General features: G+C 41.6%; 1 protein-coding gene across 1 annotated transcript; it reads left to right on the forward strand.

The window, feature by feature from the left end:
* Positions 1 to 820: 820 nt before the first annotated feature.
* Positions 821 to 25887, forward strand: LOC134202312 (prolow-density lipoprotein receptor-related protein 1-like; the record flags this gene model as incomplete). Its single annotated transcript, XM_062677340.1, has 7 exons — positions 821 to 1210; positions 1270 to 2684; positions 3228 to 4046; positions 4111 to 4459; positions 4533 to 4691; positions 4755 to 4875; positions 24311 to 25887. Coding segments are annotated over 7 exons (3439 nt in total), but the record flags the coding sequence as incomplete, so codon positions are not given.
* Between the last annotated feature and the right edge of the window lie 631 nt (positions 25888 to 26518).

The following is a 26518-nucleotide window of genomic DNA, read 5'->3' on the forward strand; positions in this document are numbered from 1 at the left end:
CCACCTCCTAGGCAGAACCCCTGACTCACAGACGGCTGGGAGGGGTCGTCAAGCCCTTGGACATGGTCCCTGCTGCCCGTTAATCATATGGATCAAGTAAAATTATTTTGTCAATCACACAGATATCCCAACTTTCTTGAATAGACGAACCAAAGTTATATTTGTATGCTTGTTCGCGAGCTCTTAGCATGAATTTTTCTAAATTTTCATTAGTGTCTAGTTTTTATGTCCAGAAAACATGACGCTCCATGGATTCATGACACACCAGGTTCAGCGTTGGAAATTTTTGAAATAGAAATTTTTTCGACTTCCCTGATATACAAATGCAAAAATGGCTTTGAAACTTCGCAGTCAATATACTCAATTAAGTTGAAAACCAGAATGGGGGACTATCGAAGTTGTATTTTTCTCGTATTCCGTACGTTAAACCTAACTTCGATAGTGGCGCGCTAGTCTAATTAGGGCCCAATTAGTAGACTAGCGCACTACTAGCGAAGTTAGGATTAACGTACGGATTGCGAGAAAAATCTAACTTCGATAGTCCCCCATTCCGGTTTTCAACAGGACTAGCGATAACTTATAACTTATAACATTATAATGTTCAGCTGCGATGCGGCAGTGTTCCAGTGTAATGCCTATAAGAAGAAAAGGATGTAGAACATCTTCTATTCTTACAGTTTTCTCGTTTGAGTGACCTTTCACATTGTTACACAATATTTGTAGTGCGATTAAACAGCATTTTATTAGTCCAAAACTTCGGGAACAGAAATTTTCGGAAAAAAATTTGAATTTCCAACCTAACCGTAACTATTTTATCCAGGTGCAACAACGGCCGCTGTATCCCAACATCGTGGCGCTGCGATGGTGAGGACGACTGCCACGACGGAGAAGACGAGAAGGAAAACTGCAAACAACCGGACGTGGCCAAGTGTGAGGCTTCGTACTTCCGTTGCAACAACTCCAAATGTATTCCTGGACGGTGGCGGTGCGACTACGAGAACGATTGCGGCGATAACTCTGACGAAACAAACTGCATGATGCGCAACTGTTCAGAATCGGAGTTCCGCTGCCGAGATGGGCACTGCATCAGAGGTATCCGGCGATGCGATGGGGAGTACAACTGCGCCGATCATAGTGACGAGGAGGATTGCGATGTGAGCTGCAAACCGGACGAGTTCAAGTGCACGAACCATAACGTGTGTGTAAGCATGTAAGTAGCAATACCATTTAGAAGACAAACAATTTTAAATGAGGTTCTTCAACCAACAGGAGCTTCATGTGCGATGGCGATAACGACTGCATCGATGGTTCGGACGAAGAGAATTGCGAGTGTCACGAGGACGAGTACCGTTGCGACAATGGAAAATGCATCCTCAAGAACTGGGTTTGCGATGGAATCGATGACTGTTTCGACCGCTCGGATGAGAAGTTCGAGTACTGCCAGCAAAACGGATGCAACAAACGTGCCTTCAAATGTAGCAATAGTAACTGCATCCGCAAGGGACTGGCGTGTGACAACAAGGACGATTGCGGAGATAACAGCGACGAGAAGACAAGCCTGTGTCAGAAATGTCCGAGCGGGACGTTCCGCTGTAGCAGCGATTCCAAGTGCATTCCCAGTAATTTGCGATGCGATGGTCAATCGAATTGCATTGACGAATCCGATGAACTCGGTTGTGTGAGGATGGATTGTGGATTTGGATCTTGTAGTCAGATGTGCTTGGTTAAGAAGGGGTATTACAATTGTCAGTGTGCCGCAGGCTATCGCAAAGGACCGCTGCGCAACGATACTTGCGTTGCAACCGAAGAGGAAGGCTTGCTTCTGGTTTCGTCCGAATCGGACTTCAGAAGTATCTACCAAGGCACAACGGTGATGGGATTCCTGCAGACGAACTCTAAGAAGATTGATCGTTTTGACTACTCCATAACCAAGCATAACATAACGCTGTTCTGGGTGGACAGTCTGGACAAAAGTCTGCAGAAGGTGTACATGGACACTTCGGTCAAAGTTGAAGAAGCGGTAGAGGGTCCACACAGCGCTTACCCTAGAGCATTGCCATCACACGATCGTATAAAGACGCTTGATGGAAAACACTCGACCGTAATACTGAAAGATCAGAAGGTCATACCGCTGGCGATCGCATGCGATTGGTTGACAGAGCACATCTACGTCATTAATAAGAAGCTAAGTAACATATTTGTGATAACGTTCAACGGCACCAACCAGACGACGCTGACGGCGACAGGCAAACATCCGATCGACATTGTCGTCGATCCAGTCAATCGGGTGATGGTTTGGTCGGTCATGGAAGCGATCATTCTGTCTGGAATGGATGGCTACAAAAAGCAAAAACTAGTTCAGGCCAATATCGAGTGGGCGTCCGGACTGGCCATCGATCAAACCACCAACCGTCTCTATTGGGCGGACTATCGCAAGAGTACGATCGAGACGTGTCTGCTAATGACCGGGGGCGATCGTCACGTCATACGTGAGCTGTACGACTACACAAAGCCAAAGCTATTGGATTTGTTTGAGGATAGCATCTATGTGATATTGTACAATCAAAGTATTCTCAAGTTGAACAAGTTCGGGCGGGACAACGGTACGGAGGTGTTCCAAGGCACGCGAGGATACAGATCATCTGATCTGCATTACATACATCCGTTGAAGCATAACCGTAAAGGTAAGGGGATAATAAATTTTTAAAATACCCAATTACCCAAATGTTTTCGTGTTTTGCCGAAAGGCTATCATTTCACTCCAAAATCGAACTTTTTATAGAAGTCTCGGAGACCCATGATGTTATATACCAATCGACTCAGCTCGTCGAACTGAACAAATGTCTGTCTGTCCGTGTGTATGTGTGTGTGTGTGCACACGAAAACCGAAAAACATTAGCCAATTTTTCATATAGTAATTCTTAACCGATTTTCTCGCAACAAGTTGCATTCGACAGGGGACAAAGCCTTGTTGATCACTATTGAATTTGATAACGATCGACCATTGCGTTTGAAAGTTATTAAGAAAATGGAATTAAAATGTATTAGCGCCATATAAGGTTGGTGTCTTGGCTAAATGCGAGAAAGGCAATATCACCACTCGGTGAATTAAGTTGGGTTTTTTTTCATATTTATGTATTACTACGCTTGAATATTGGAATGTCTAATCAAATTTAAAAGTTCGTTCAGCTGTTATATTAACTCGAGTCCGTTTTTCCCTTCAACAGTTTCCAACCCTTGCACCATGTACCCCTGTCACGAATCGGCCGTCTGTCTCCTATCGATCGAAGAACCTTTGGGTCGGCATTGCCTCTGCCCAGACAACCATAAGATCGTCAATCAAACGTCCCCGGTAGTACAGTGCGCCAAGGAATCACCCATGGAGTGTAAGCTTCCGTGCATCTTTGGCAAGTGCGTCATCGAAAACGGCCAGCAACGGTGCCAGTGTTCTGGTCTGTTTGACGGCAAGTATTGCGAGCACTACACCTGTTCCCAGTACTGCAAAAACCGAGGCGAATGCTACATCTTGAATGACGTGCGCAAGTGTTTCTGTTTGCCACAGTGGACCGGAGATCGGTGCGACATCTCTACGGAAGCGTGCTTGCAGCACTGCCACAATGGAGGAAATTGTTCCATCTCGAACAATGGCAGTCTGTCGTGCAGTTGTCCGGAGGACTACAGCGGAGCGCAGTGCGAACATTGTTCTAACTTTAAGTGTGAGAATGGTGGAATTTGTAGGAAAACTGCCACTGATAGAGATCAATGCGAGTGTCCGGATGGATTCAGTGGTCGTAGTTGCGAGGTCAATAATTGCGCTAATTATTGCCACAACGGAGGTGGATGCGTTATCGAAAAAGGATACCCCAAGTGCAGCTGTCCGGACGGCTCGTACGGAGATCGTTGCGAGAATCAGAACTGTAAGGAACTATGCCGCAATGGTGGATTCTGCATGACTGGTCCAAAGCCGTTCTGCAGCTGTCGGAAGGGTTACGAGGGACAGTTTTGTGAGATCGATCTCTGTGACAGCAGCGACAATCGACCTGAATGTAAGTACAATTGGTTTTCTGAAAATCATATCGCATCATTGATCACTATTTTACACCATTACAGATTGTCCGCCGATGCGTCCAACGCCGAGTCCGCTACCGACTCCGTGTGAGCATTACATCTGTAGCAACACCGGTCACTGTTTGGAGGTGCGCGGTGAACCGATCTGCAACTGTACCAATCAGTATGGTGGCAAGCACTGCGAAATGTACGTCGGTTACAACAATCCGTGCATAAACTACTGCAAGAACAGTGGTATTTGCCAGTTGGATGTGTACTCGGCGTGGAACGTGACGTACGTTCCCTCGTGCGTGTGTGTCGGAGAATGGAGCGGAACACAATGTGAGCGGCCACCGAACTGCATCGACGATTGCGGTACCTGTGTGGCCGGCAGCTCCATCAACGAGTGCATGTAAGATCACTTTTAAAATAATTCGTTACAGCAATTGATGATAACACATGGTTTGTTGAAATATGTCGAACAGGTGCGAGGATGGTTCGCTCAGCATTTGTCTGAAGGAAATTGCTGTTGCCGAATTGGAGGGTCGAGAACGAGCCGGTTACACGCTGTCAATTTTAGCGATCGTGCTATTTGTGATACTGATAGCGGTGGCCGGATTTGGAGGAGCGCTCTACGGGCTGAAGTATGTTGCCGATTTTTTTCTGATTAGCTTAATAGACCAATAACATGTTTTATTTATTCACAGGAAACGTAGAGGCGGGCTTCCATTTTCACACGCCCGGCTTACGGAGAACGTGGAGATTACCAATCCCATGTATCTGGGCGATGTGGAAGAAGTGCCCTCATTTGTACACGAGGACGATAAGGTGAGTGACAATTTTGATCGCTCATTACCATTTCTATTTCCTTTTAATTTCATTATATAAAACTACATTTTGGGGATAATCTGGTAATCTGGTAATCTGGTAATATCAACGCACCCTCTGACCATAGCCTATCTGCGTTGTATTTAAATACCGCTGAGCGATACGTCTACTGGGCAACACGTCCGGTGTGCACTGCACTAAGATCTCCTTAGATGCAACCGGACCGAGATCTTACTCAAGGCTCCGAAGGGTCCCATTTCGCTGTGATATGTTGCCATAAAATAGTAATTTATGCACTTGCTTTTCTAATCTACGGGAATATATAAATTTACTAATGATATTGATTATTCACGATGTATTTAAATATGTGGCAAGTCAATTCATTCACCGAACAGATTAGAACGAGCTCAGTGCAATTAAAATATAAACGCAATACTTATCTGCAATTCACAGAGGATGTTGGGATTGTCCTTGAAGTATTCTCGTTGTGAACACAGACTTCCTGTATTGACGGTGGTTGTATGTAGTATTACTTATGAATACCACTGCTGATACCGGAACTATATGATTTTCTTGAAGTCTGGAAGTCTTCTTCATCATTGGTCGTCTGGAAAGAGGTAGATAAAAGAATTGGGCCGCTTTCACTCGCCGGCCCGCAAAACATTAGTAAGTAATTAATTATACTACAAAGACAAAAATACAGTTCTTATAATTCTGCCTTATTAATGGTTATCACACATGCATATCTGCTATATAACCTAACTAAAAACATATCATCAATACTTAATAAAATAAAACGATAACTGTATTATAGTTTCTATTATTGTCCATATATACCTACTATTCAATCTAGGATTCCAAATCGGATAAATTAATTCAGCTCCCAACCAAAAGATAATCCTCAACGCTTTGGCTGTCAATAGTCCTCACAATATGAACCCTGAAGTTTATAACTTGTTCAATCCTACATCCGTCTATATTAAAACTCAATCCTAACTGCCCCGAAACCGCCCTCAACACACAACCGCCCCGAGTACAGCCACTACATGCGACCCACAGGACCCCAATCAAGGACGGCCCACACTATATACCATTACAACGCAGAGCCTACACCCTCTCCTGGGCTGTGTGACGCTGAAAACATGCTCCTAACATTTGATGCCTAAAAAACAAAAATAATTATAATAATTACACTAAATCTTACACTCTGAGCGATCCCGGCTGACATCCGCGTTAAACAATGTGTTCCATGAGTGCTGATCACTCATAATAATGCACCGAATCGGGGGGAAAAAATGCAATGTAACGCAGAGTTTAAACCCTCTCTTGCGCTAAGTAATGCTGAAAACCTAACTTTTAGAAATTTGATTCGTAGAAACAAATTACCTATACTGAAATTGTTGCGTGGCAAAATAAGTTATACTATTAGCTAATTTAGTTAAACCCTGACTACCCCACATTATACTGGCCCGTTTGGAGTCATCCAGTGGCACTTGGTCTTAACATTCGTTTTCTTTTTAAATTCTACAACATTTCTTCACGCTTACCCCCCATATTAATCATATGTACAACGAATGCTTGACTATTACTATACTAAGTATAGTAAAAGACCGGAAGTAATCATGGGGCCAGCCACCACCAACTACATTTTGGGGATTATGTTTCAAAATATTAAACTTCATATTGTTTGCAACAGAAAGCGTGGGTTCATAGAAACGCTTTTAAATTTTCGGATCTGGGACGCCAGTTCAAAGAAATATAAAATATCCTCGGCGAGGAAATTATTTAAATATCCTTTCAGATGCTTCAGAAATGGTTTCTTAAGAAATATCGCTGTACTGTGGCGTTTTTTTTGTCTTTATTAAGGAGACTTTCAGCCCGAGGCTGGCTCCCCAACTAACAATTTTGATGCTAAAAGCTTCAGCTTCTAGCCTTTGGCTGAATAATATTTGAATAAAAGCAGCAAATGCTGAATAAAAAAAAGCCTCCGCAAATAATCCCTTAAATTTCAACTCGACTATTACCCAAACATCTATCAGCTAGTCAGTTTTGCCGAATATATTTTATCTTTTATCGTTTGTGCAGCTTTCATATAGTCATAAAACAGCTCTGTCTGAATTAGCAACGAAGTTTATCGGTTAAGAGCTCATGTATGTAACTGATTGCATGTTAGCAACTTCTCATATTACGATGAGTAGCATTTACAATGAAAACGTTTTCGCTGTTGTTATAGCACTAACAATATAGCGTAATGGCGCAATAAATGAACTAACGAAGCATTTAGGCAACTTCTGTATCTTTGAAGATTACACAACTTTTAAGTAAACCTTATACTGCCTCTTTTAATAGCTTATCAGTATGGAACGTCAAAACCGCAATGCTTACATTTGAGTTTTGTTGCCGGAGCTGTGTATGAGCTATTGATTTCTGTAATGCAACTACAAAGGTATTCACCTGCTCTTATAGCAACTGACAAAGCGCTGTCATTAATGCTAGCAGATAGTGTAAAAAAACAAGCCATTTAGAAGCGATATTTCTTTTGACGGCTACTGTTAAACGATTAGCAGCAGAGTAGCATCTATACAGATCGAAAAAATGTTGCCTAAAAACAATTTCAGCGATTGATGATGCATAAAAGTTAGCTAACAGAACATGCTGATAGATGTTTGAATAATGGTTGAAATAATGCTGAAAGCATAATTTTTAGGCTTATGTGCTGAAAGCAGCATGTAGGCCTTTTTCTAACGTTTATACAGCATGAATTTGAAAATAGCGTTAGTAAAATAACTTATGGGGTATGCGAAGAAGCACATCCATAATTTTCTTTGTTATTTACATATGTCAAAGTGACGGTGATGACAGAACAGCGGGCATTGAATCAGGAGATCAGGAGTTCGAATCTAGGTAGCAATAAAATTTGATATTTGAGTATTCACAAAAAAAAAATTAAATACCTAAACTCCAAAATTTACTCTCCTCTCAAATAATATTTAATAAAATTGAATTCAGTGGCTGTATAACAGATTCAAAACATCTGTAACAGATTCAAAAAATCTGAAAAAGCGCCGTTAAAGCGAATTATATTACTAAATGGTTTAGTAAAGATTGAGAAAAAATTGTGTAACATGCTGTAAAGTAGTTGTGCAGGCACGTAAAAAACAGCTGAATAGATTCGCCAGATTTGCTGGTAAAAGCATTGAATAGAAGTTCTTGATCATATGTATAGCACACATATTCAGCTTGAAGCCGTATAGACGAGTTGAAATAACATTTACATTGACATTAAATGTTAGTTGGGCCATCTCCCACTGTGGCGTTATTAAAGGAGTTCCTGTCGATTTTTTCTCCGAAATTCTTTCAAAGAGATAGTTTTCAAAATCCGCTAAGGTACAGCGGGGTAAGTGGGCAAAGGAAATTGCATAGTTCATGTTCTTTAAGTCATAAAAGTTGAATATAATATTGAAATTTATCATATTTATGACATAACAAATCATCTATTCAATCTTTATACGCTTGGGAACAAGATTTTTGAAAAATACTTTTAGGATAAAACATAATTGTGAAAGCAAAAAATCTGTTTGAACTTTTCACTTACCCCGCTTGTGGGTTAAGTGAAAAAATAATTTTAAAAGAGGATTTTTTAATATAATCCTGTTCATGTATTTTATGCATTTTATGTTTATATTTTATGTATCTGTGGTGATACTTTTTGAAAGTCAAAGCACTGGGCATCTGGAGTGCCTTTATAAAATGATTTTCAATTTTCTAGTTTTCTTCAATTGAGCTTCTTGAAATCTAATATCTCTTTTTCCAGTTGTGTCTAACATTACTTTCCATTTTTGGTTTATAGTAAGATAATGAACCTTGGTGATAATGTTGAAATTTTCCTTGTAATATTCATCAAAGCTTGGCTGGTTTTGCTTCATTAAGAACTTACTCAGGATTTCAGTGGAAATATCTTCAATAACAAATGAATGAATTTTCTCAATTTCGACTAAATAAATCATTGTTATTGATATACTAACTGCAATAGCAGTGATTCTTGTATTTAAGTTACACAAATACCATTTTTTACCGATTAATAATAAGAAATGAAGTAGGGGTAAGTGGGGCAAGATGGCCATCCTAAGCGGTAATCCTTGTAAAATAGTGAAACTCCCTCGAATTCTGTTAATTTGTCCATGAAACACCTTTATTATTACCTGTCTTTGACATAAGTATCAATTAACACTGACGAGCGAGGACTAAAAATAGCATAGCATAGTTACGGTGTACTTCGTAGATTGGACACTGGTGATACTTATGTTTTTCTTTTGAAATCTCCACTCAGATTACTATTAGAAATTAAGGTGGGTGTGATCCTTGATTTCAATCTAGGATAAAATCCCCACTGTAACCTGGGAGAGGACGGAAGTGTTGATTTGGTACTTACTTAACAAGAGGCCACCGACGCAGCAACACCCTCATAAGTACATCGGAGTTGGATATTGGGGTCAGTATTTGCCTGTAGCTTACACCGTAACACACCCCGCAAAGGTGTCTACCCAGTGTTACGGGGAAAACGAGCGAGAACCAAAAAATATATCAAAAGTTAAAAGCTATATTTATTTAGAACGGGTGACACGTTTCTTGCACTTCTAGGGATTATGTTCAAATGATGTTTCGTTTGAAAATGTTGTGTTCCATTTTGATTTGTTGGTCACTGGCTGTACGGCAATATCTGAATTTGTTCTAAAGATAATTTTCACGATTAAAACCATATCCGTTGTTTAAATCATATCTGTTCCAGGTAGAAACTATTCAAAAGAATTTTTGAATGCATTTAAAGGTTAGGCGATTCTTAATCCTGGAGATGACCTTGTTCCCAGTACAGATGGCAATACCGCCCCAAGTCGACATATATCCAAATATTCATGTCCTATCGATCATAATTACTGTGCATCTCTTCAAATTATTAATGTAGATAGGCTATAGTTATATAAAAGCCCTGGTAAATATTGTGCTGAAAAATTAGTAATTTTGGCTTCAAACCTTAAATTAAATAACTACAAAATTAAAAGATAATTCGAATTTCAACTAAACCATCTTAAAATCAATATTTCAAGAACAAGTGAGCTTGTCAAAGTGCGTTTTTCAGTTGTATAGCCCTTTTACATGATTGTTAGCTATTCCTTGTAATAATAATGTGAATATAATGCTCACTTAAGTCAAAACCAATGTTCGCTGTCTTGCCCCATATTGCGATCTTGCCCCACTTTCACCTACCTAACACACTGACACGCTTTTCACCTTCGGTTCTTGATTTAGTATTACATCAATGATTTATTTATTACTACATTAGTTTTGTTCTCATTGGATGGGTGTTTGTTGTCCACGCCAGGAGCGCAGATTAAACACCTCGGTGCAGCCCAAGGTATGAGGCCAAGGGCGTAGCCAGAGGGGGGCAGGGGGAAGCCGTCGCCCCCCCTAAATTGTGGAAAGATTGAACGGGTACTGACATGAATTCCCTCAAACATGTGCACTCTACGATCCAATCATATACAGAAATAGGTGGTTGAAAGTCAAAAGATTGCCAAAACTTATTAGGGCATCCAGGATCCATAATATATGAAAGTTCAAAACAACTCGAAACATTTCGGGCTCAAAAATTCTCCTTGAAATCCTTCTAGAGCTCCCCTGGGAACTTCTGAATTCCTCCGGAAAGTTATCCACAACTTCCTCTGAAAATCGTTAGAAAATCCTTCTCATGTAATTGTAATTCCTCCTTATCTAGAAACCCCCCACTAATTTTTTTTAGTAAATTCACGAGGAAATTCCTTGAAGATCTCTTTTCTTCTCTCCAAGATTTACTTCTAGATATTTCTTCGGCTATTCTCTCTTCAGAAGAATCCGGCATTTCCTTCAGGCATGCATTCGAGAGTTCCGTCAAGAATACATACGGAATTTCTAACCAAAATTCTACCAAAAGTTTATTCAAAAATTTATGACGGAAATCCTCCGATTTAGCTCCATAATTTCACTTGTAAATCTATAAGAAATTCCTTCGGAAATTCTTCTAGGAACTTCTCCGGGCATTCCTCTCGGAACTCTTCCTTTAATTCCTCCAGGATTACTTCCAGGAAATTTTCCGGGAATACCTCCAAACATTCAATAGCGAAATCATCTAGCATTCCAATCTGGAATTCTTTTCGCAATTACTTCAGAATATCCTTCAAGAAATCCTCTAGAAATATCTTCATGAATTTCTCCTGGAATTCGTCCAAGTATTTCCCCAGAAATTCTTACAGGTATTTTTTTCAGGTACTTCTCCAGGAATTCCTTCAGGAATTTCTCCGGGAGATTTTCCGCGGAAGTGTACTAGAATTCCTTCCGGACTTCACTCGGAATTTACTCAGATATCTGCCAAGAGTTCTTCCAGAAATTTCTTCGGAACAATCACACTTAAATCATTTCACAGATTTCGGTGAATTTTGCTTCAATTCACCGAAATCTCAACAGCAGATTTGTTCGGTAATTATTTCACCGATTTTCTGCGGTATTTTCCTTTGTTCAACTGTCAAAACCACCGAAAAATCTGTAAAATTTTTACCGAACAGTTCTGCTGTTGAGATTTCGGTGAAATTTCACAGAAATCTGCGATTTATTTTAAGTGTGATTCGCAGGGATTTTCTTCAGCAATTCATCTGGGAATACTTTCAGGATTTCATCTGGGAATTTCTGCATTAATTTCTCCTGGTATTTTTCTGGGAATTCCTTCAGATATTTTTTCGGAAATTCCTTTAGGAACTTCTCTAAGAATTATTTCAGGACTTCCATGTGGGAATTCCTCCGGAAGTGCTTAGGGAGTTCTTCCAGGAGTTTTTCTAAGAAATTCTCCGGTAATACCTCCAGGAACTTCACAGGGAATTCCTGGACGATATTTGGCAGGAATTTCACGGGAAATGGGATTTCGGAAGTTCCTTCAGAAATATTTTTTCTCTTCCTCTAGGGTTTTCCACCGGATGTTCCTCTGAAGTTCCACCAGTAGTTCCTTCGGGAATTCAATTAGGCTTTCTTCCAGGAATTCAATTAGCATTACTTTAGGCATTTATCTACAAATTCCTCCAGAAGTTCCTCGGAGAATTTCTCTGGGAGTTCTTACGGGAATTCCTCCGGGAGGTTGTTTTAAGAATTCTTCCAGGAGTTTCTCCTGGAATTCTTACGGAAGTTCCTTTGGGAGTTCATCCTTGAATTCTTACGAGAGTTCCTCCAGGATTTCCTCCGGAAATTCTTCCTGTAGTTCTTCAATAAATTCCTCCAGAAGTTCCACCGGCAGTTCCTTCGGAAATTACTCTGGGAGTTCCTTTTCAGAGAAACACCCGGAGAAACTGCCGGTGAAACTCCCGGAGGGAATCTCGTAGAAACTGCTGGTGGATCTCCCGGAGGAATTCCCGAAGGAACTGCCGGAGGAGCTCCCGTAAGATCTCCCGGGGGAATTTCAGGAGGAACTCCTAGAAGAATTCCTAGAGGACCTCCCGGATGAGCTCCCAGAGAAACTATCGGAAGAACTTCGGGAGGAATTTCCAGCTTAATATCTGAAGAAAGCCTAAATGATTGCCTGAAAAAAGGCCTGAATAATTTTCTGGAATAGCTTCTGGTGGAACTCCCGGAGGAATTTCCGGAGAAACTCCCGGATGAATTGCTGGTGGAATTCCCGGAGGAACTCTCGAAGGAATTTTCTGGAAGAATTTCTGAAGAAACTCCCGGGAGAATTTTCAAAGGGACCCCGGGGAAACTACCAGAAGCATTCTCGGAAACAAGAGAATTCATCTTATAGACAAATCTCGTCTAGCTGAAACCTTTGTTGTGGTTTGTAGCTGGACCATCATCATTATCAGAGGACCTCCCGGTGAATTCCCTGAGGAGCTCGCAGAGAAATTCTCGGATGAGCTTCTGGTGGAAAATCTATATAAATTCCTGAAGAAGCCTAAATAAATTCCAATTCTGCTAAAATTCCTGGAAGAATTTTCAGGGGAACGATAGAACTACCGGAATAATTCTCGAAGGAAATCCTAGAGAAATTCTTGGTGGAAATCGCCGGTGGAACTCCTGGAAGAATTCCAGGAGTAATTTCCGGAGAAACTCCTGGAGGATCTCCCAGTGGAAATCTTGAAGTTTCCACCGGAATTTTTTCAGGATTTCATTGCGAATTGATCTAGGAATTCCTCCGAAAATTCCATTGTTGATTTCATTTTCGGTATAATTTCTGTATAAATTTCCGATGGAATTCCTGGAGAAATTCTTTGAAATTTTCACAAGAAATTATTCGAAACAATTCAATGAAAATTTTATGGAATTTACACAAGAAATTCGAAGATGTTTCGTGAAATTCTCAGGAATGTTTACTGGCAATTCTGCGGAATTTCCACGGAATATTCTTATTCTTAAAAATTATGGGAAACAGCACGAAATTATTTGAATTATTGCAGGGAATTCGGCAGAACTTATAAAGAAGTTCGTGAAGATTTTCTTGGAGTAAATAATGGCGGAATTTTCGGATCAATTCCCGGCAAAATTTATGGTGGAATTCCTGAAGACACTGCCGAAGAAGTTACTGGAGGCATCCCTAAAAAATCCCTGATAGAATTTCGGATAGAATGCCAGGAGCAATTGTCGAAGGAATTCCTGGAGAAAGCTTGCATATTGATTTTTCTGCCTATTTTATAATAAATATTATTTCAGAGAGAATTTGTTTAGAGATTCAGATGTATGGCTCTAGTTTTCTTAGACTTATGGAAGAATGCAGGTATTTTATAATAATTGTTATAGTCGATTTTATATACTTTCTGAATACTAAGCTCGTTAATAATTTTCCCACTTTATTTAAAAATATCTGATGAGCATTAAACCATGCATTTTCAAATCCATTATTGTTTTAATCATTATTGCTTCGATTTGGTTTGGATTTGGTTTCATAAGTTAATATTCATGTGTTTTTATAAAACTACAGTAGCCGTTCGATAACTGCAAAATGTTTACTTTTCAGTTAACGAATGCCGTTCGATAACTGCAACGCATTCTAGACGTCAAACAGTTGTCAATCGACGTCAGATGCAATAAAAGTGCATCTAAATGTGCAGCGCAATGCAGCTGTCATTGAGTTTGGCATTAGTTTGAAGTTTAGCTGTCCGATAACTGCAAAACTGTTGCTACTATCGAATTGCAGTTAAAAAGCATTGCAGTTAAATGACTTGCAGTTATCGAACGTCTACTGTACTATAAAACTACGATTTAGAAGACCAAAAAAGTTGCCCCCCCCCTTCTCGAAATCCTGGCTACGCCCATGTATGAGCCTGGTGTCCGTCCAAAGGTTATTTTAGTTACAAGATAAAGATTGTCGCTGTCGTCGCTGTCCGGATTCCGGAACATCTTTTGCTGGCGATGATAGGGTGCTAAATGTCAATGAAGGAAAAATACATACGATTTGACAGTTCGGACATGCTTCGGACAGCAGAACAAAGGGAATCGAACGACAATCTTTATCTTGTAACTAAAATATCTTTTGTCCGTCAGCTCTACAACTCTGGCATAGCCTACTCTGATCTGAACCTTTGCAGTCATATGACTTATGTCCAAAATCCACGGTATACAAAAAACAAGGCAGGCTCAGCACGCATGTAAACATTCATTTTGCATGTAAACAAGTGACGTAAGTACCTTTCTTCGCACAAACTGAACCGAGACGATGCTCTACGGTCTCAGCACGCTTACTTTTGTACTCCAACATGTGGCGATAAAACATGCGTCACTCTTGAAGTATCATTTTCCTAACGAGCCTACCTTGTTGTCTGTATACCGTGTCCAAAATCGAAGTACTTAAAGCAGTCCTGCTCATCGGGCATACTGACCAACTCACCTTCAACTTGGCCGTATCCAGCACCTTCTTGACATCAGCCAAGGGTACTTGGAATCTGGCAACCTAAGTTTCCGTTTGACCCTTTTTTAAGGGAATCGCAGTATCCTGGATTGCGCCACACTGATCTCTCAGTGCAGGCACCAGGTCTCCAGCTTCGTTTTTGCCTTTCTCGTACAACTAAGTTGTACCGAAAGGCTATCATTTCACTCCAAATTCGAACTTTTGATAGAAGTCCCGGAGACCCAGAGTGTTATATACCATTCGACTCAGCTCGATGAGCTGAACAAATGTCTGTCTGTCCGTGTGTGCGTGTGTGTTTATGTGTGTGCGTGTGTGTGTGCACAAAATGCCATAAAAAACATTAGCCAAATTTTCACATAGAAACTCTTAACCGATTTTCTTGCAACAAGTTGCATCCGACAGAGACTAAAACGCTGTTGATCACTATTGAATTTCATAATATTTGCAAATTGCAAAAAATAGATATTATTTAAACAGTGATGAGACATAGTCACATAGAACAATAATGTGTTATGAAAAATGCCTTGCATCTATGAATATTTTTAAAGTTTATCCGTGGCTTGCTCCCATTAAGAGTTTCATCGTACTATAAAGATGCTCGTGTTGCACGCATTTAGGCGTAAGTATACTCTTCGTTCAGTTTCATAGTACTATGAAATGGTCCGAAAGTCAAAATTCGAACATAGGAAATTCGAGAAACTTTTGGCAGCGCCAACTGTCGTCTATTAGTGTAAATTTTCTATCATAACATTAGACGGTGTAACTGTTTTGCCTTTCTTGTACGTCATCGAGGAGTAAGCGTAAAGGCTACATTTATTACCGTTTTGCGCGAGAAAGGCGCCATCCCCGCTAGGTGGATTAATCTGGGTTTTTTTTTTTTAGTTATTTTTATTAACTTTTTATATGCAGCACTCTTCTGTGGTGCATCCGCTTCAGCTTCAGGAGGCTTCCTCACCCATGCCAGCGAGTTTTTCCTCATGGCCAGCGAATTTTTTCTCATGGCCTTCAGTATATCGCGTAGCTTTTGCCCTAGGCTTTGATAATAAATGCCCCGCATTTCTCCCTTCTGAAAGCCTTCATTCCACTACCAACGATAATGGTCTGCGACTTGTAACCTTTGCTCAGGCTTGCCAAAAACTCCTCGCCGAGTAGAAAATGAGCAAGAGCAAGAGTTTTTTTGAGGAGCAGAAATAAGCATCAAAACTCACAACATTGTGCATCATTAAACCCGAGCTTGTGCGTCGCAAAACAAGAGCGAGTCTATCTGTTCATCTTTTTCTTGTGGTGCGTCACTCACTTACACTCACACTCAAAACAGCCTCCAAGATTTTTTCACAAACAAAGCGTCGCTCCGGAGGCTCAATGAATGCTCTTTCGCCCGACGCCTCACTCACATGTGTTTTTATTTTGCTTTTCCTCACTCTGCGTTTTTATACCTCTGCTTTTTTACGCTTCCACTCAATTGTGAGGATGCGAAGGCAGCATTTTGCTGATGATGATTTTATTTGACTCTAGCGAGGGTGAGGAGTTTTGTCAAGCCTTGCTGCTACTAGACTTGTAATTTTTGCTGCTGCCAACGCTTGTCAGTTGAAGGAGTTGCTGAACAGTACCACCATAAGCTGGACGAGCGGATATGAGATGCCACCGGATCTGGCGACGTCAACAGATTGTGGGAAAATATCCACGAAGCTGTGACTACAACAGTGTAGAAAGTGTTAGGCGCTGCACAGCGACTCCAACGAAATGGTTGGTTTGATGAGGAGTGCCAGCGAGTGACGCACGAGAAAAATGTTGCTAGGAAACGAATGCTAGTGGCTCGTACCCGTTCCAACAAAGAGCGGTACAGTGTAGCAAGAGCAGAGGAGAAACGAATCCACCGCAGAAAAAACAGGCAACACGAAGAGAGTGTGATAGCTGAAGCGCAGGAGAACATGGATAGAAACGATATGCGGAGGTTTTACGCAGTGCCCGCCATGTGCAATGACCGAGAGGGGAATTTGCTGACAGACAAGACTATGGTGGTAGCCAGGTGGAAGGAGCACTTCGAAGATTTGTTGAATGGTGAACATGAAGGTGTATTAAGGAGCAGGATGGACATAGAAGGTGACGGTCAAGCTGTGGAACCACCAACGCTGGACGAGGTTAAGAAGGCTCTAAACGAGCAGAAAAAAAGGAAAGCTGCTGGGAAGGACGAGATCCCGGACATGGAAGTGAGCAGCTGCATCAATCAATCCACCATATTATCCAGAAAATATGGGAGGATGAAGAACTGCCTGCCGGCTGGTTGGATGGTGTCATATGCCCAATCTATAAGAAAGGGCACAGACTAGAGTTTGCCAATTACAGAGGGATCACCATTCTGAACTCAGCGTACAAAATCCTGTCGTGTATCCTGTTTAACCCTCTAAGACCCGGGACGAACGGATTTTTTTTCAAATGGCTCGCATTCAGCACCTGATCGTCGGAATTCCTCGCGGTTTCGTTTGTGCTCAATGGGAATAGCTATATTTTTGCTCTGATACATTTTCAAATAAAAATTTTTGTTCAGGTCCGAGTTATTGCTAAAAATAAGTGTGCGCGGGGGTGTTTTTTCTATAATTCAAACATCTCTTCAATATTCTGGACGTGTTCATGCCCAAAATTTATCAAATCACCCATCAAACCAACCCAAAAAGATATTTGTAAATATTTTTAGTCGATTCCGATGTTTTCACCATTTGAGTAGGGCAGGATTGACTGAATTCAGGGCCGCATTCAGGGGTTACAATGGTAGAGTATGGGCTAAAAATTCAATTACAATGAAATTTGCATGAACATGCGGCTGCACAAATTTAAAAATCAGGAGTTTTAAATATTTAATTTTCAATTGAAAATGAGATTCTGCAATTCTTATCAGGGCCGGATTTAGGGGTCGAAATGGGGGTGACCAGGGGCCATATCACCAATTGCAATGAAACTGGGCATGCGACTGCTCAAACTTCTTGAAAACACATCAGGAGCACAAAGAACTCTGTTTGAATTTGAAATTGACCTTCTGTAATTTTGACCAGGGCCGGCTTCATGGGTCCAAATGGGGAGGGCAAGGGCCATATCACCAAAAGCAATGAAACTGGGCATGCGACTGCTCAAACACCATGGAAACACATCAGGAGCTCAAAGAAATCTGTTCAAATGGAAATTGATCTTCTGAAATTTCAACCAGGGCTGGATTTAGGAGTGAAAATGGGGAGGGCAGGGGCCATATCACCAATTGCAATGAAACAGGGCATGCGACTGCTCAAACTTCATGGAAACACATCAGGAGCTCAAAGAACTCTGTTTGAATTTGAAATTGACCTTCTGAAATTTTGACCAGGGCCGGATTCAGGGGTCTCAATGGGGGGGACCATGGGGCCATATCACCAATTGCAATGAAACTGGGCATGCGACTGCTCAAATTTCATGAAAACACATCAGGAGCACAAAGAACTCTGTTTGAATTTGAAATTGATCTTCTGTAATTTTGACCAGGACCGGCTTCAGGGGTCCAAATGGGGAGGGCAAGGGCCATATCACCAAAAGCAATGAAACTGGGCATGCGACTGCACAAACACCATGGAAACACATCAGGAGCTCAAAGAAATCTGTTTCAAATGGAAATTGATCTTCTGAAATTTCAACCAGGGCCGGATTCAGGAGTGAAAATGGGAAAGGCAGTGCCATATCACCAATTGCAATGAAACAGGGCATGCGACTGCTCAAACTTCATGAAAATACATCAGGAGCTCAAAGAATTCTGCTCGAACTTCAAATTGTCTTTCCGAAATTTTGACCAGGACCGGCTTCAGGGGTCCAGGAATTCCTCCGGAAGTTCCTCCAGGAATTCCTCCGGAAGTTCCTCCAGGAATTCCTCCGGACGTTCCTCCAGGAATTCCTCCGCAAGTTCCTCCAGGAATTCCTCCGGAAGTTCCTCCAGGAATTTCTCCGGAAGTTCCTCCAGGAATTTCTCCGGAAGTTCCTCCAGAAATTCCTCTGGAAGTTGCTCCAGGAATTCCTCCGGAAGTTCCTCCAGGAATTCCTCCGGAAGTTCCACCAGGAATTTCTCCGAGAGTTCCTCCAGGAATTCCATTGGAAGTTCCTCCAGGAATTCCATCGGAAGTTCCTTCAGGAATTCCTTCGGAAGTTCCTTCAGGAATTCCCTCCGAGAGTTCCACCAGGAATTCCATTGGAAGTTCTTTCAAGAATTTTTCCAGAAGGTGCTCCAGGAAGTTCCACCAGGAATTCCTTCCCAAGTTCCACCAGGAATTCCTTCGGAAGTTCCACCAGGAATTCCTTCGGAAGTTTATCCTGGAATTCCTCCAGAAGTTCATGCAGGAATTTCTGCAGAAGTTACTTCACGAATTCAGGAATTCTTTCGGAACTTTCAGAGATCCTCCAGGAATTTTGACTTCCGAAGGAATTCCTGGTGGAACTTCCGAAGGAATTGCTGGAGGAACTTCTGAAGGAATTCCTGGAGGAACTTCGGAAGGAATTCCTGGAGGAACTTCCGAAGGAATTCCTGGAGAAACTTCCGAAGGAATTCTGGAGGAACTTCCGGAGGAATTCCTGGAGAACTTCCGGAGGAATTCCTGGAGGAACTTCCGGAGGAATTCCTGGAGGAACTTCCGAGGAATTCCTGGAGGAACTTCCGGAGGAATTCCTGGAGGAACTTCCGGAGGAATTCCTGGAGGAACTTCCGGAGGAATTCCTGGAGGAACTTCCGGAGGAATTCCTGGAAGAACTTCCGGAGGAATTCCTGGAGGAACTGGAGGAATTCCTGGAGGAACTTCCGGAGGAATTCCTGGAGGAACTTCCGGAGGAATCCAAGAGGAACTTCCGGAGGAATTCCTGGAGGAACTTCCGGATGAATTCCTGGAGGAACTTCCGAGGAATTCCTGGAGGAACTTCCGGAGAAATTCCTGGAGGAACTTCCGGGAAATTCCTGGAGGAACTTCCGGAGAAATTCCTGGAGGAACTTTTGGAGGAACTTCTGGACGAATTCCTGGAGTATTTTCCGGAGAAATTCCTGAAATTTGTATCAGAGCAGTTTCAAGTTCAATCAGAATACTTTGAGCTCCTGATGTGTTTTCATGATGTTTAAGCAGTCCGCTCTCCATATTTTCACCCCTGAATCCGGCCCTGGTTGAAATTTCAGAGGGTCAATTTCAAATTCAAACAGAGTTCTTTGAGATCCTGTTGTGTTTTCATGAAATTTGAGCAGTCGCATGCCCACTGCCCAGTTTTATTTCTATTGGTGATATGGCCTTTGCTCTCCCCAGGTGGACCCCTGAAGCCGGTCCTGGTCAAAATTTCGGAAAGACAATTTGAAGTTCGAGCAGAATTCTTTGAGCTCCTGATGTGTTTTCATGAAGTTTGAGTAGTCGCATGCCCTGTTTCATTGCAATTGGTGATATGGCCCCCATTTTCACTCCTAAATCCGGCCCTGGTTGAAAATTCAGAAGATCAATTTCCATTTGAAACAGATTTCTTTGAGCTCCTGATGTGTTTCCATGGTGTTTGTGCAGTCGCATGCCCAGTTTCATTGCTTTTGGTGATATGGGCCTTGCTCTTCCCATTTGGACCCCTGAATCCGGCCCTGGTCAAAATTTCAGAAAGTCAATTTCAAATTCAAACAGAGTTCTTTGTGCTCCTGATGTGTTTTCATGAAGTTTGAGCAGTCGCATGCCCTGTTTCATTGCAATTGGTAATATGGCCCCTGCCCTCCCCATTTTCACTCCTAAATCCGGTCCTGGTTGAAATTTCAGAACATCAATTTCCATTTGAAACAGATTTCTTTGAGCTCCTGATGTGTTTCCATGGTGTTTGAGCAGTCGCATGCCCAGTTCCATTGCTTTTGGTGATATGGCCCTTGCTCTCCCCATTTGGACCCCTCAAGCTGGCCCTGGTCAAAATTACAGAAGGTCAATTTCAAATTCAAACAGAATTCTTTGAGCTCCTGATGTGTTTTCATGAAGTTTGAGCAGTCGCATGCCCAGTTTCATTGCAATTGGTGATATGGCCCCTGGTCACCCCCATTTCGACCCCTAAATCCGGCCCTGATAAGAATTTCAGAAAGTCAATTTCAATTGAAAATTAAATATTTTTAAATTTGTGCATCCGCATGTTCATGCAAATTTCATTGTAATTGAATTTTAGCCCATACTCTACCATTGTAACCCCTGAATGCGGCCCTGAATTCAGTCAATCCTGCCCTACTCAAATGGTGAAAACATCGGAATCGACTAAAAATCTTTACAAATATCTTTTGGGTTGGTTTGATGGGTGATTTGATAAATTTTGGGCATGAACACGTCCAGAATATTGAAGAGATGTTTGAATTATAGAAAAAACACCCCCGCGCACACTTATTTTTAGCAATAACTCGGACCTGAACAAAAAATTTTATTTGAAAATGTATCAGAGCAAAAATATAGCTATTCCCATTGAGCCCAAACGAAACCGCGAGGAATTCCAACGATCAGGTGCTGAATGCGAGCCATTTGAAAAAAATCCGTTCGTCCCGGGTCTTAGAGGGTTAACAAACTGAGACCGCTTGAGGAGTCCTTCGTCGGCGAATACCAGGCAGGTTTTCGCGAGGGCCAATCAACGACGGATCAGATGTTTAGCCTGCGGATGATCGTTGATAATTTTCGGGAGTACAACTTGCAGACTCACCATCTGTTCATTGAACTCAAAGCAGCGTACGATTCAGTGAAGAAAAATGAGCTGTGGCAGATAATGTCCGAACATGGTTTTCCGGGGAAACTGATTAGACTGATACATGCAACACTGGACGGCTCGAAATCAAGTATTCGGATTGCAGACGAAGTGTCAACCTCGTTTGTGACCTTAGACGGATTGAAGCAGGGTGATGCACTGTCCCACTGAAGAGGGAGACGGCGAGGATAGGCTTTACAATTAACTTTACCAAGACAAAGTACATGGTGGCAGGTAGAGATAGGGTAAGACCTAGTGGTGTTGGTGCAGAGGTAGTGCTTGATGGGGATGTGTTTGAAGTTGTTGAAGAATTTGTTTACTTTGGAACGCTTGTGACATGTGACAATGACGTTTCCCGTGAAAAGTGAAAAGACGTATTTTATCTGCGAATAGGGCCTTTTACGGATTACGTAACCAGCTTAGTTTCCACATCACGCAGACGGAAACAAAATTTGCTCTATACAAAACTCTGATTCTACCAGTGGCTTTTTATGGACATGAAGCATGGACATTAGAAGAGGCGGACCGGAGAGCTTTCGAGGTTTTCGAGCGAAAAGTGCTGCGTACAATACTCGGAGGGAAACTAGAAAATGGTGTGTGGCGCATGAATCATGAGCTGTATCAAGTATACAAAGAAGAAAATATTGTGAATTGTATAATGGTCCATGGAAAGCCTTTTTCCTGCGAACTTCAGCACCCTTTTTTGGTGAAGACACTTGCTCTCGCCGTTCCTTAGGGTCAGCCGTTTTCCTGACCTTCTCCCAAAGTTTGGCCATATCCATCCTCTCTTGTGGTACAGGCTTGGCACTAGCTCCTTTCTGATTGCCAACCCGACCTTACTGTGGTAGTAGCGGATTGTGTTAAAATGGCTGTCAGTTGACCCAACTAAAAAACCGCATTCGTTAGATGGGTCAAGGTTGTTGTCAGGGCCGAGCGAATATCCTTAGAACATCCGTTGAATATCTGAATTATCATGGATTGTGTACTCACAAGTATGTTCTGACAGAACGAGTAGCTCTAGTGATACATAGACGATGTACCCAATATTCGGATTAGTATCGTCTCGTTCTTTGTTTCGTTCTGTCAATCGAGTTCATATTCGTGTGCTAATGGGCGCCTACTATTCGAACGCCGATTGCTTCGATTTAGAAATTCAAATCTCATTCAAATAACTCATGCTTTCATTTTGTATCTCTGATTATTATTTTAACACAATCTGCTACTACCACACTTACTGAGTTTAGGAGTTGCACCGGTGACGGTCTGGCGATCCGCCAGCAGTTTTTTCTCAGTAAGGAGTCAAGTCTTCAATTCGGCCTGCGTAACATGGCTCACCCAACTCCTTCTCCCCAATAAGTAGGTGGATCTTTCGTTCCGCCTCCTTACTGGCCTCTAGCAGAGACCTCCATTCCTGCTTTTCCACTACAACGATGTTGCCGAGTGGCCTCCGCCCTCCTGGTCGCTGGTGATAGCCTCGTTAATGACCTAGGTTAGAGTGGCGCCATCCATTTTGATCTCGTTTGGCGCTTCCTGTACCTTACCACGTTCCTCTCTATTGGTCGACCGATTAAGACCACTTCGTCTGGCAAAAGGGTCCACCTTGTTGTCAAACGCTTCACCTGCTTCACTTGATTTTTTGTAGTGATAAAACTTCATAGCGATTGGGTCCCCCTTGCAGCTGTCGGCGAATTCGACTGAAGTAGTTGCCTTTGTGGTCCCATAGTTATCTATGCTTGTCGAGGTAGCAGAGAGACCTGCGAGGGTTGACACTTGCGTGTCCAGAGCCAGATCAGCGATAGTCAGGAATAGTCATCCCACCACCCAGTTGGTCTGGGTGGCAGGATTGGACGGCGTGCTACAAGGCCCGCCACGGGTTTTTGGGACGGAAGACAGCCTAGCCATTAACCCACTCGCCGTTTCAGGTCGGTGTAAACCGGCCTTACTAAGAAAGTAGAATGTCTCGACTGTCAGCCTTCGTATCCAAAATATGGCAATAACCAAAGCAAAGTCCATTAACGGGCGCTTTCAGAATCATTATTGAGACTCAACTGGCATCATTCTCGATGCGCTTTTCAGCGCTCCCGGGGTGATGTTATGGAATCTCCGAAATCTCCTGGAGTTAGAGTCAAATGGTCTACCGAATTAATCTACCACGACTTCCATAATGTCCTCAGCCGCGGTATCAACTAAATTAGATCCTAAAAGACCAATTCATGAAGAAATTGTTTCGAATTCGACGTGTATTTTTTTTTCTAAAAAGCTTTAGAAACTTATCAGGAAGTCCTCGATCAAGTTTTTCAGCGTTATTGGAAATGTTATTTAAATTCACCTGCTATTTTTTCGAATCTGCTTAAAAAAAGGTTTTCAATTTCGTTGAAAAACTCAGTTGAAAATATCTCGTAGAAACTCACATTAATTTTGTAAAATGTTAGCAAAATCTCTCTAAGAGTATAAGATGAATATTCTGATTATTTTTAATATTAATATTGCCCTTGAACCTCCAAATGTAGTTGGAGTAGATTTTCCTTTGAAAATTTAAATGAATAAAAAGCCACGCCGCCGCCTTCGCTTCCGTGCAAAATTACGTCAAACACTGCGAATTTTAAATTGGCGCTCATTTCTACTCTAGACATTTATACAAAGCTTTTTAGGAGCTTATTTATGGAGGCATGACAAACCTTTTTATTTTCAGACCTTTCTGATTTTCCGCACATATTCACAGTTTTACAGAAACTGGCTGGTGTTATTTACAAATACTAACATTGATACCATTTCCCCTTCCAGGCCCACTTTGCCAACCCGGTGTACGACTCGATGTATGCCGGCGGAGTGAACGTGCACGCTGACTCGTCCTCGATACCGGGTAACAGCGCCCATCCGCTGTTGAACGTGTCCGGTTCGGCCCCGGAGGAGAAGAAGGGCCTCCTCCAGCACACACTGGACGACTCGAACGCGCAGGACTTGTTATGATATCGGTTGAAGAAATAGTAGCAAATGCGATTCTAGAGGCTGATCGCGATGGGAAGAGCAACGGTCCGGTCCCTCTAGAATAAGGTTCGTCATTTGCCAGCTTTGTTTACTTTGTTCTCTGATGATGTAGGAATAGTTAGATGTATGTTATTTCTCTATCATAATGTTAGAAATATGCGTTTATTTCGTTACGCTTTGATGAAGAAACATAAAGATAGTCATTTTCTAATTGTTAGACCCTGTTCTAGGTCAAAGAAAAATGTTTCACAGGGAATCTGTACATAGTATGTAAAAGTAAATCTACATCAGAACTCATTTAACTTTAGTAGTAAGATTGTAAAGTTTCAAAGATCTCGAAAAACACTTTTAGTGAATACGAGATCGTGACTATTTTTATATTTGCCTTTTATCTGTTTACGATATTGATTCAGTGAACGTAAAGATAGACGATGTAAATTAGTATCCAATTGAATCTATGATAGCTTCTATTTCTGTTAGTTAGTCAAAGATCAAACGTGGTGCCGTGGAGGTAGTAGGACAGATCATAAAGATCACCCCAATGAGCTTTAAACAACTTTATGTTAAGTAATCCATAATAATCATTCATTGTACATTCACAATATAGTATCCAATAATAGTTAATACTCCAGAATTCTTCATGATCACCTTTTACTCGAAACCACGACGACGAAACGCCATCATTAAAAAGCGTTCATTATTATATTTCTCTTGAATGACAAAGCAACAATAAAAATAAACACTAACCATGATGCGAAATTTGTCCATCCACTTTTTGATAATAAGAAAACCTTAGCAAATAACAATTGTTAATAAAAAGAACAGATCCATGCTTGTTTGTAAACGAGAAAACTAAACGAAAACTCTAGAAATTGATTGTGATTTTTATAAAACAAACGTAAGTAAACGAATCCTATCGTTAAATAAATTATTACTAGTTCAGAAAGATTCTGTGAAACGAACAGTTAAAACAAATATTAGTTAGTAAAACATATTGTAAGGGAAGCAAATCCTGTAAAGAAATAGTTTAATTCAGAACGATAGCCATTTCTATCTTTTAAATCGCGAACGAAACAATAGAATGCCATAAAAGAAGATGATATCGCAAACAAACTGCTCTAATGCCATAACGAAATATCAGTAAGCACAGTTTGCCAACACGGAATAGCCAAACTCATTGAATATCAGCAAACTAAACAGATAAGCGCCGATACAATTGAGACTAGTTGTAAAAATATCGTTTTTGTACTCAACGCGCGATTGAAGTAGAGTCAACTGTTGGCAGAAATCGAACACCCAGACGACGTAGGACGAGATTTTGTCACGAACAAATTTAGGAAAATCGTTTTAAATAAAGACTGTAATTTTGCAAACTGTGGATTTTACTTGAATGGAAAGAAAATAATCATTTTTTGGTTGAAATTAGGGAAATTTAAATGTATTTAGGCTTTTCTAGAGAGGTACCCCTTCGGTCTTCATTCAAATAAAGCCTCTTGGAAGGAGGTTTCCGAGCCTCTTGAAAGGAGGCTTCCGAGCCTCTTGAAAGGAGGCTTCCGAGCCTCTTGAAAGGAGGCTTCCGAGCCTCTTGAAAGGAGGCTTCCGAGCCTCTTGAAAGGAGGCTTCCGAGCCTCTTGAAAGGAGGCTTTGAGCCTCTTGAAAGGAGGCTTCTGAGCCTCTTGAAAGGAGGCTTCCTGAGCCTCTAGAAAGGAGGCTTCTGAGCCTCTAGAAAGGAGGCTTCCTGAGCCTCTTGAAAGGAGGCCTGAGCCTCTTGAAAGGAGGTTCTGAGCCTCTTGAAAGGAGGCTTCTGAGCCTCTTGAAAGGAGGCCTGAGCCTCTTGAAAGGAGGCTTCCTGAGCCTCTTGAAAGGAGGCTTCTGAGCCTTCTTGAAAGGAGGCCTGGAGCCTTCTTGAAAGGAGGCTTCTGAGCCTCTTGAAAGGAGGCTTCTGAGCCTCTTGAAAGGAGGCTTGAGCCTCTTGAAAGGAGGCTCTGAGCCTCTTGAAAGGAG

The sequence above is a fragment of the Armigeres subalbatus genome, unplaced genomic scaffold, assembly GCF_024139115.2.
Source record: "Armigeres subalbatus isolate Guangzhou_Male unplaced genomic scaffold, GZ_Asu_2 Contig1141, whole genome shotgun sequence".
NCBI lineage: Eukaryota > Metazoa > Arthropoda > Insecta > Diptera > Culicidae > Armigeres > Armigeres subalbatus.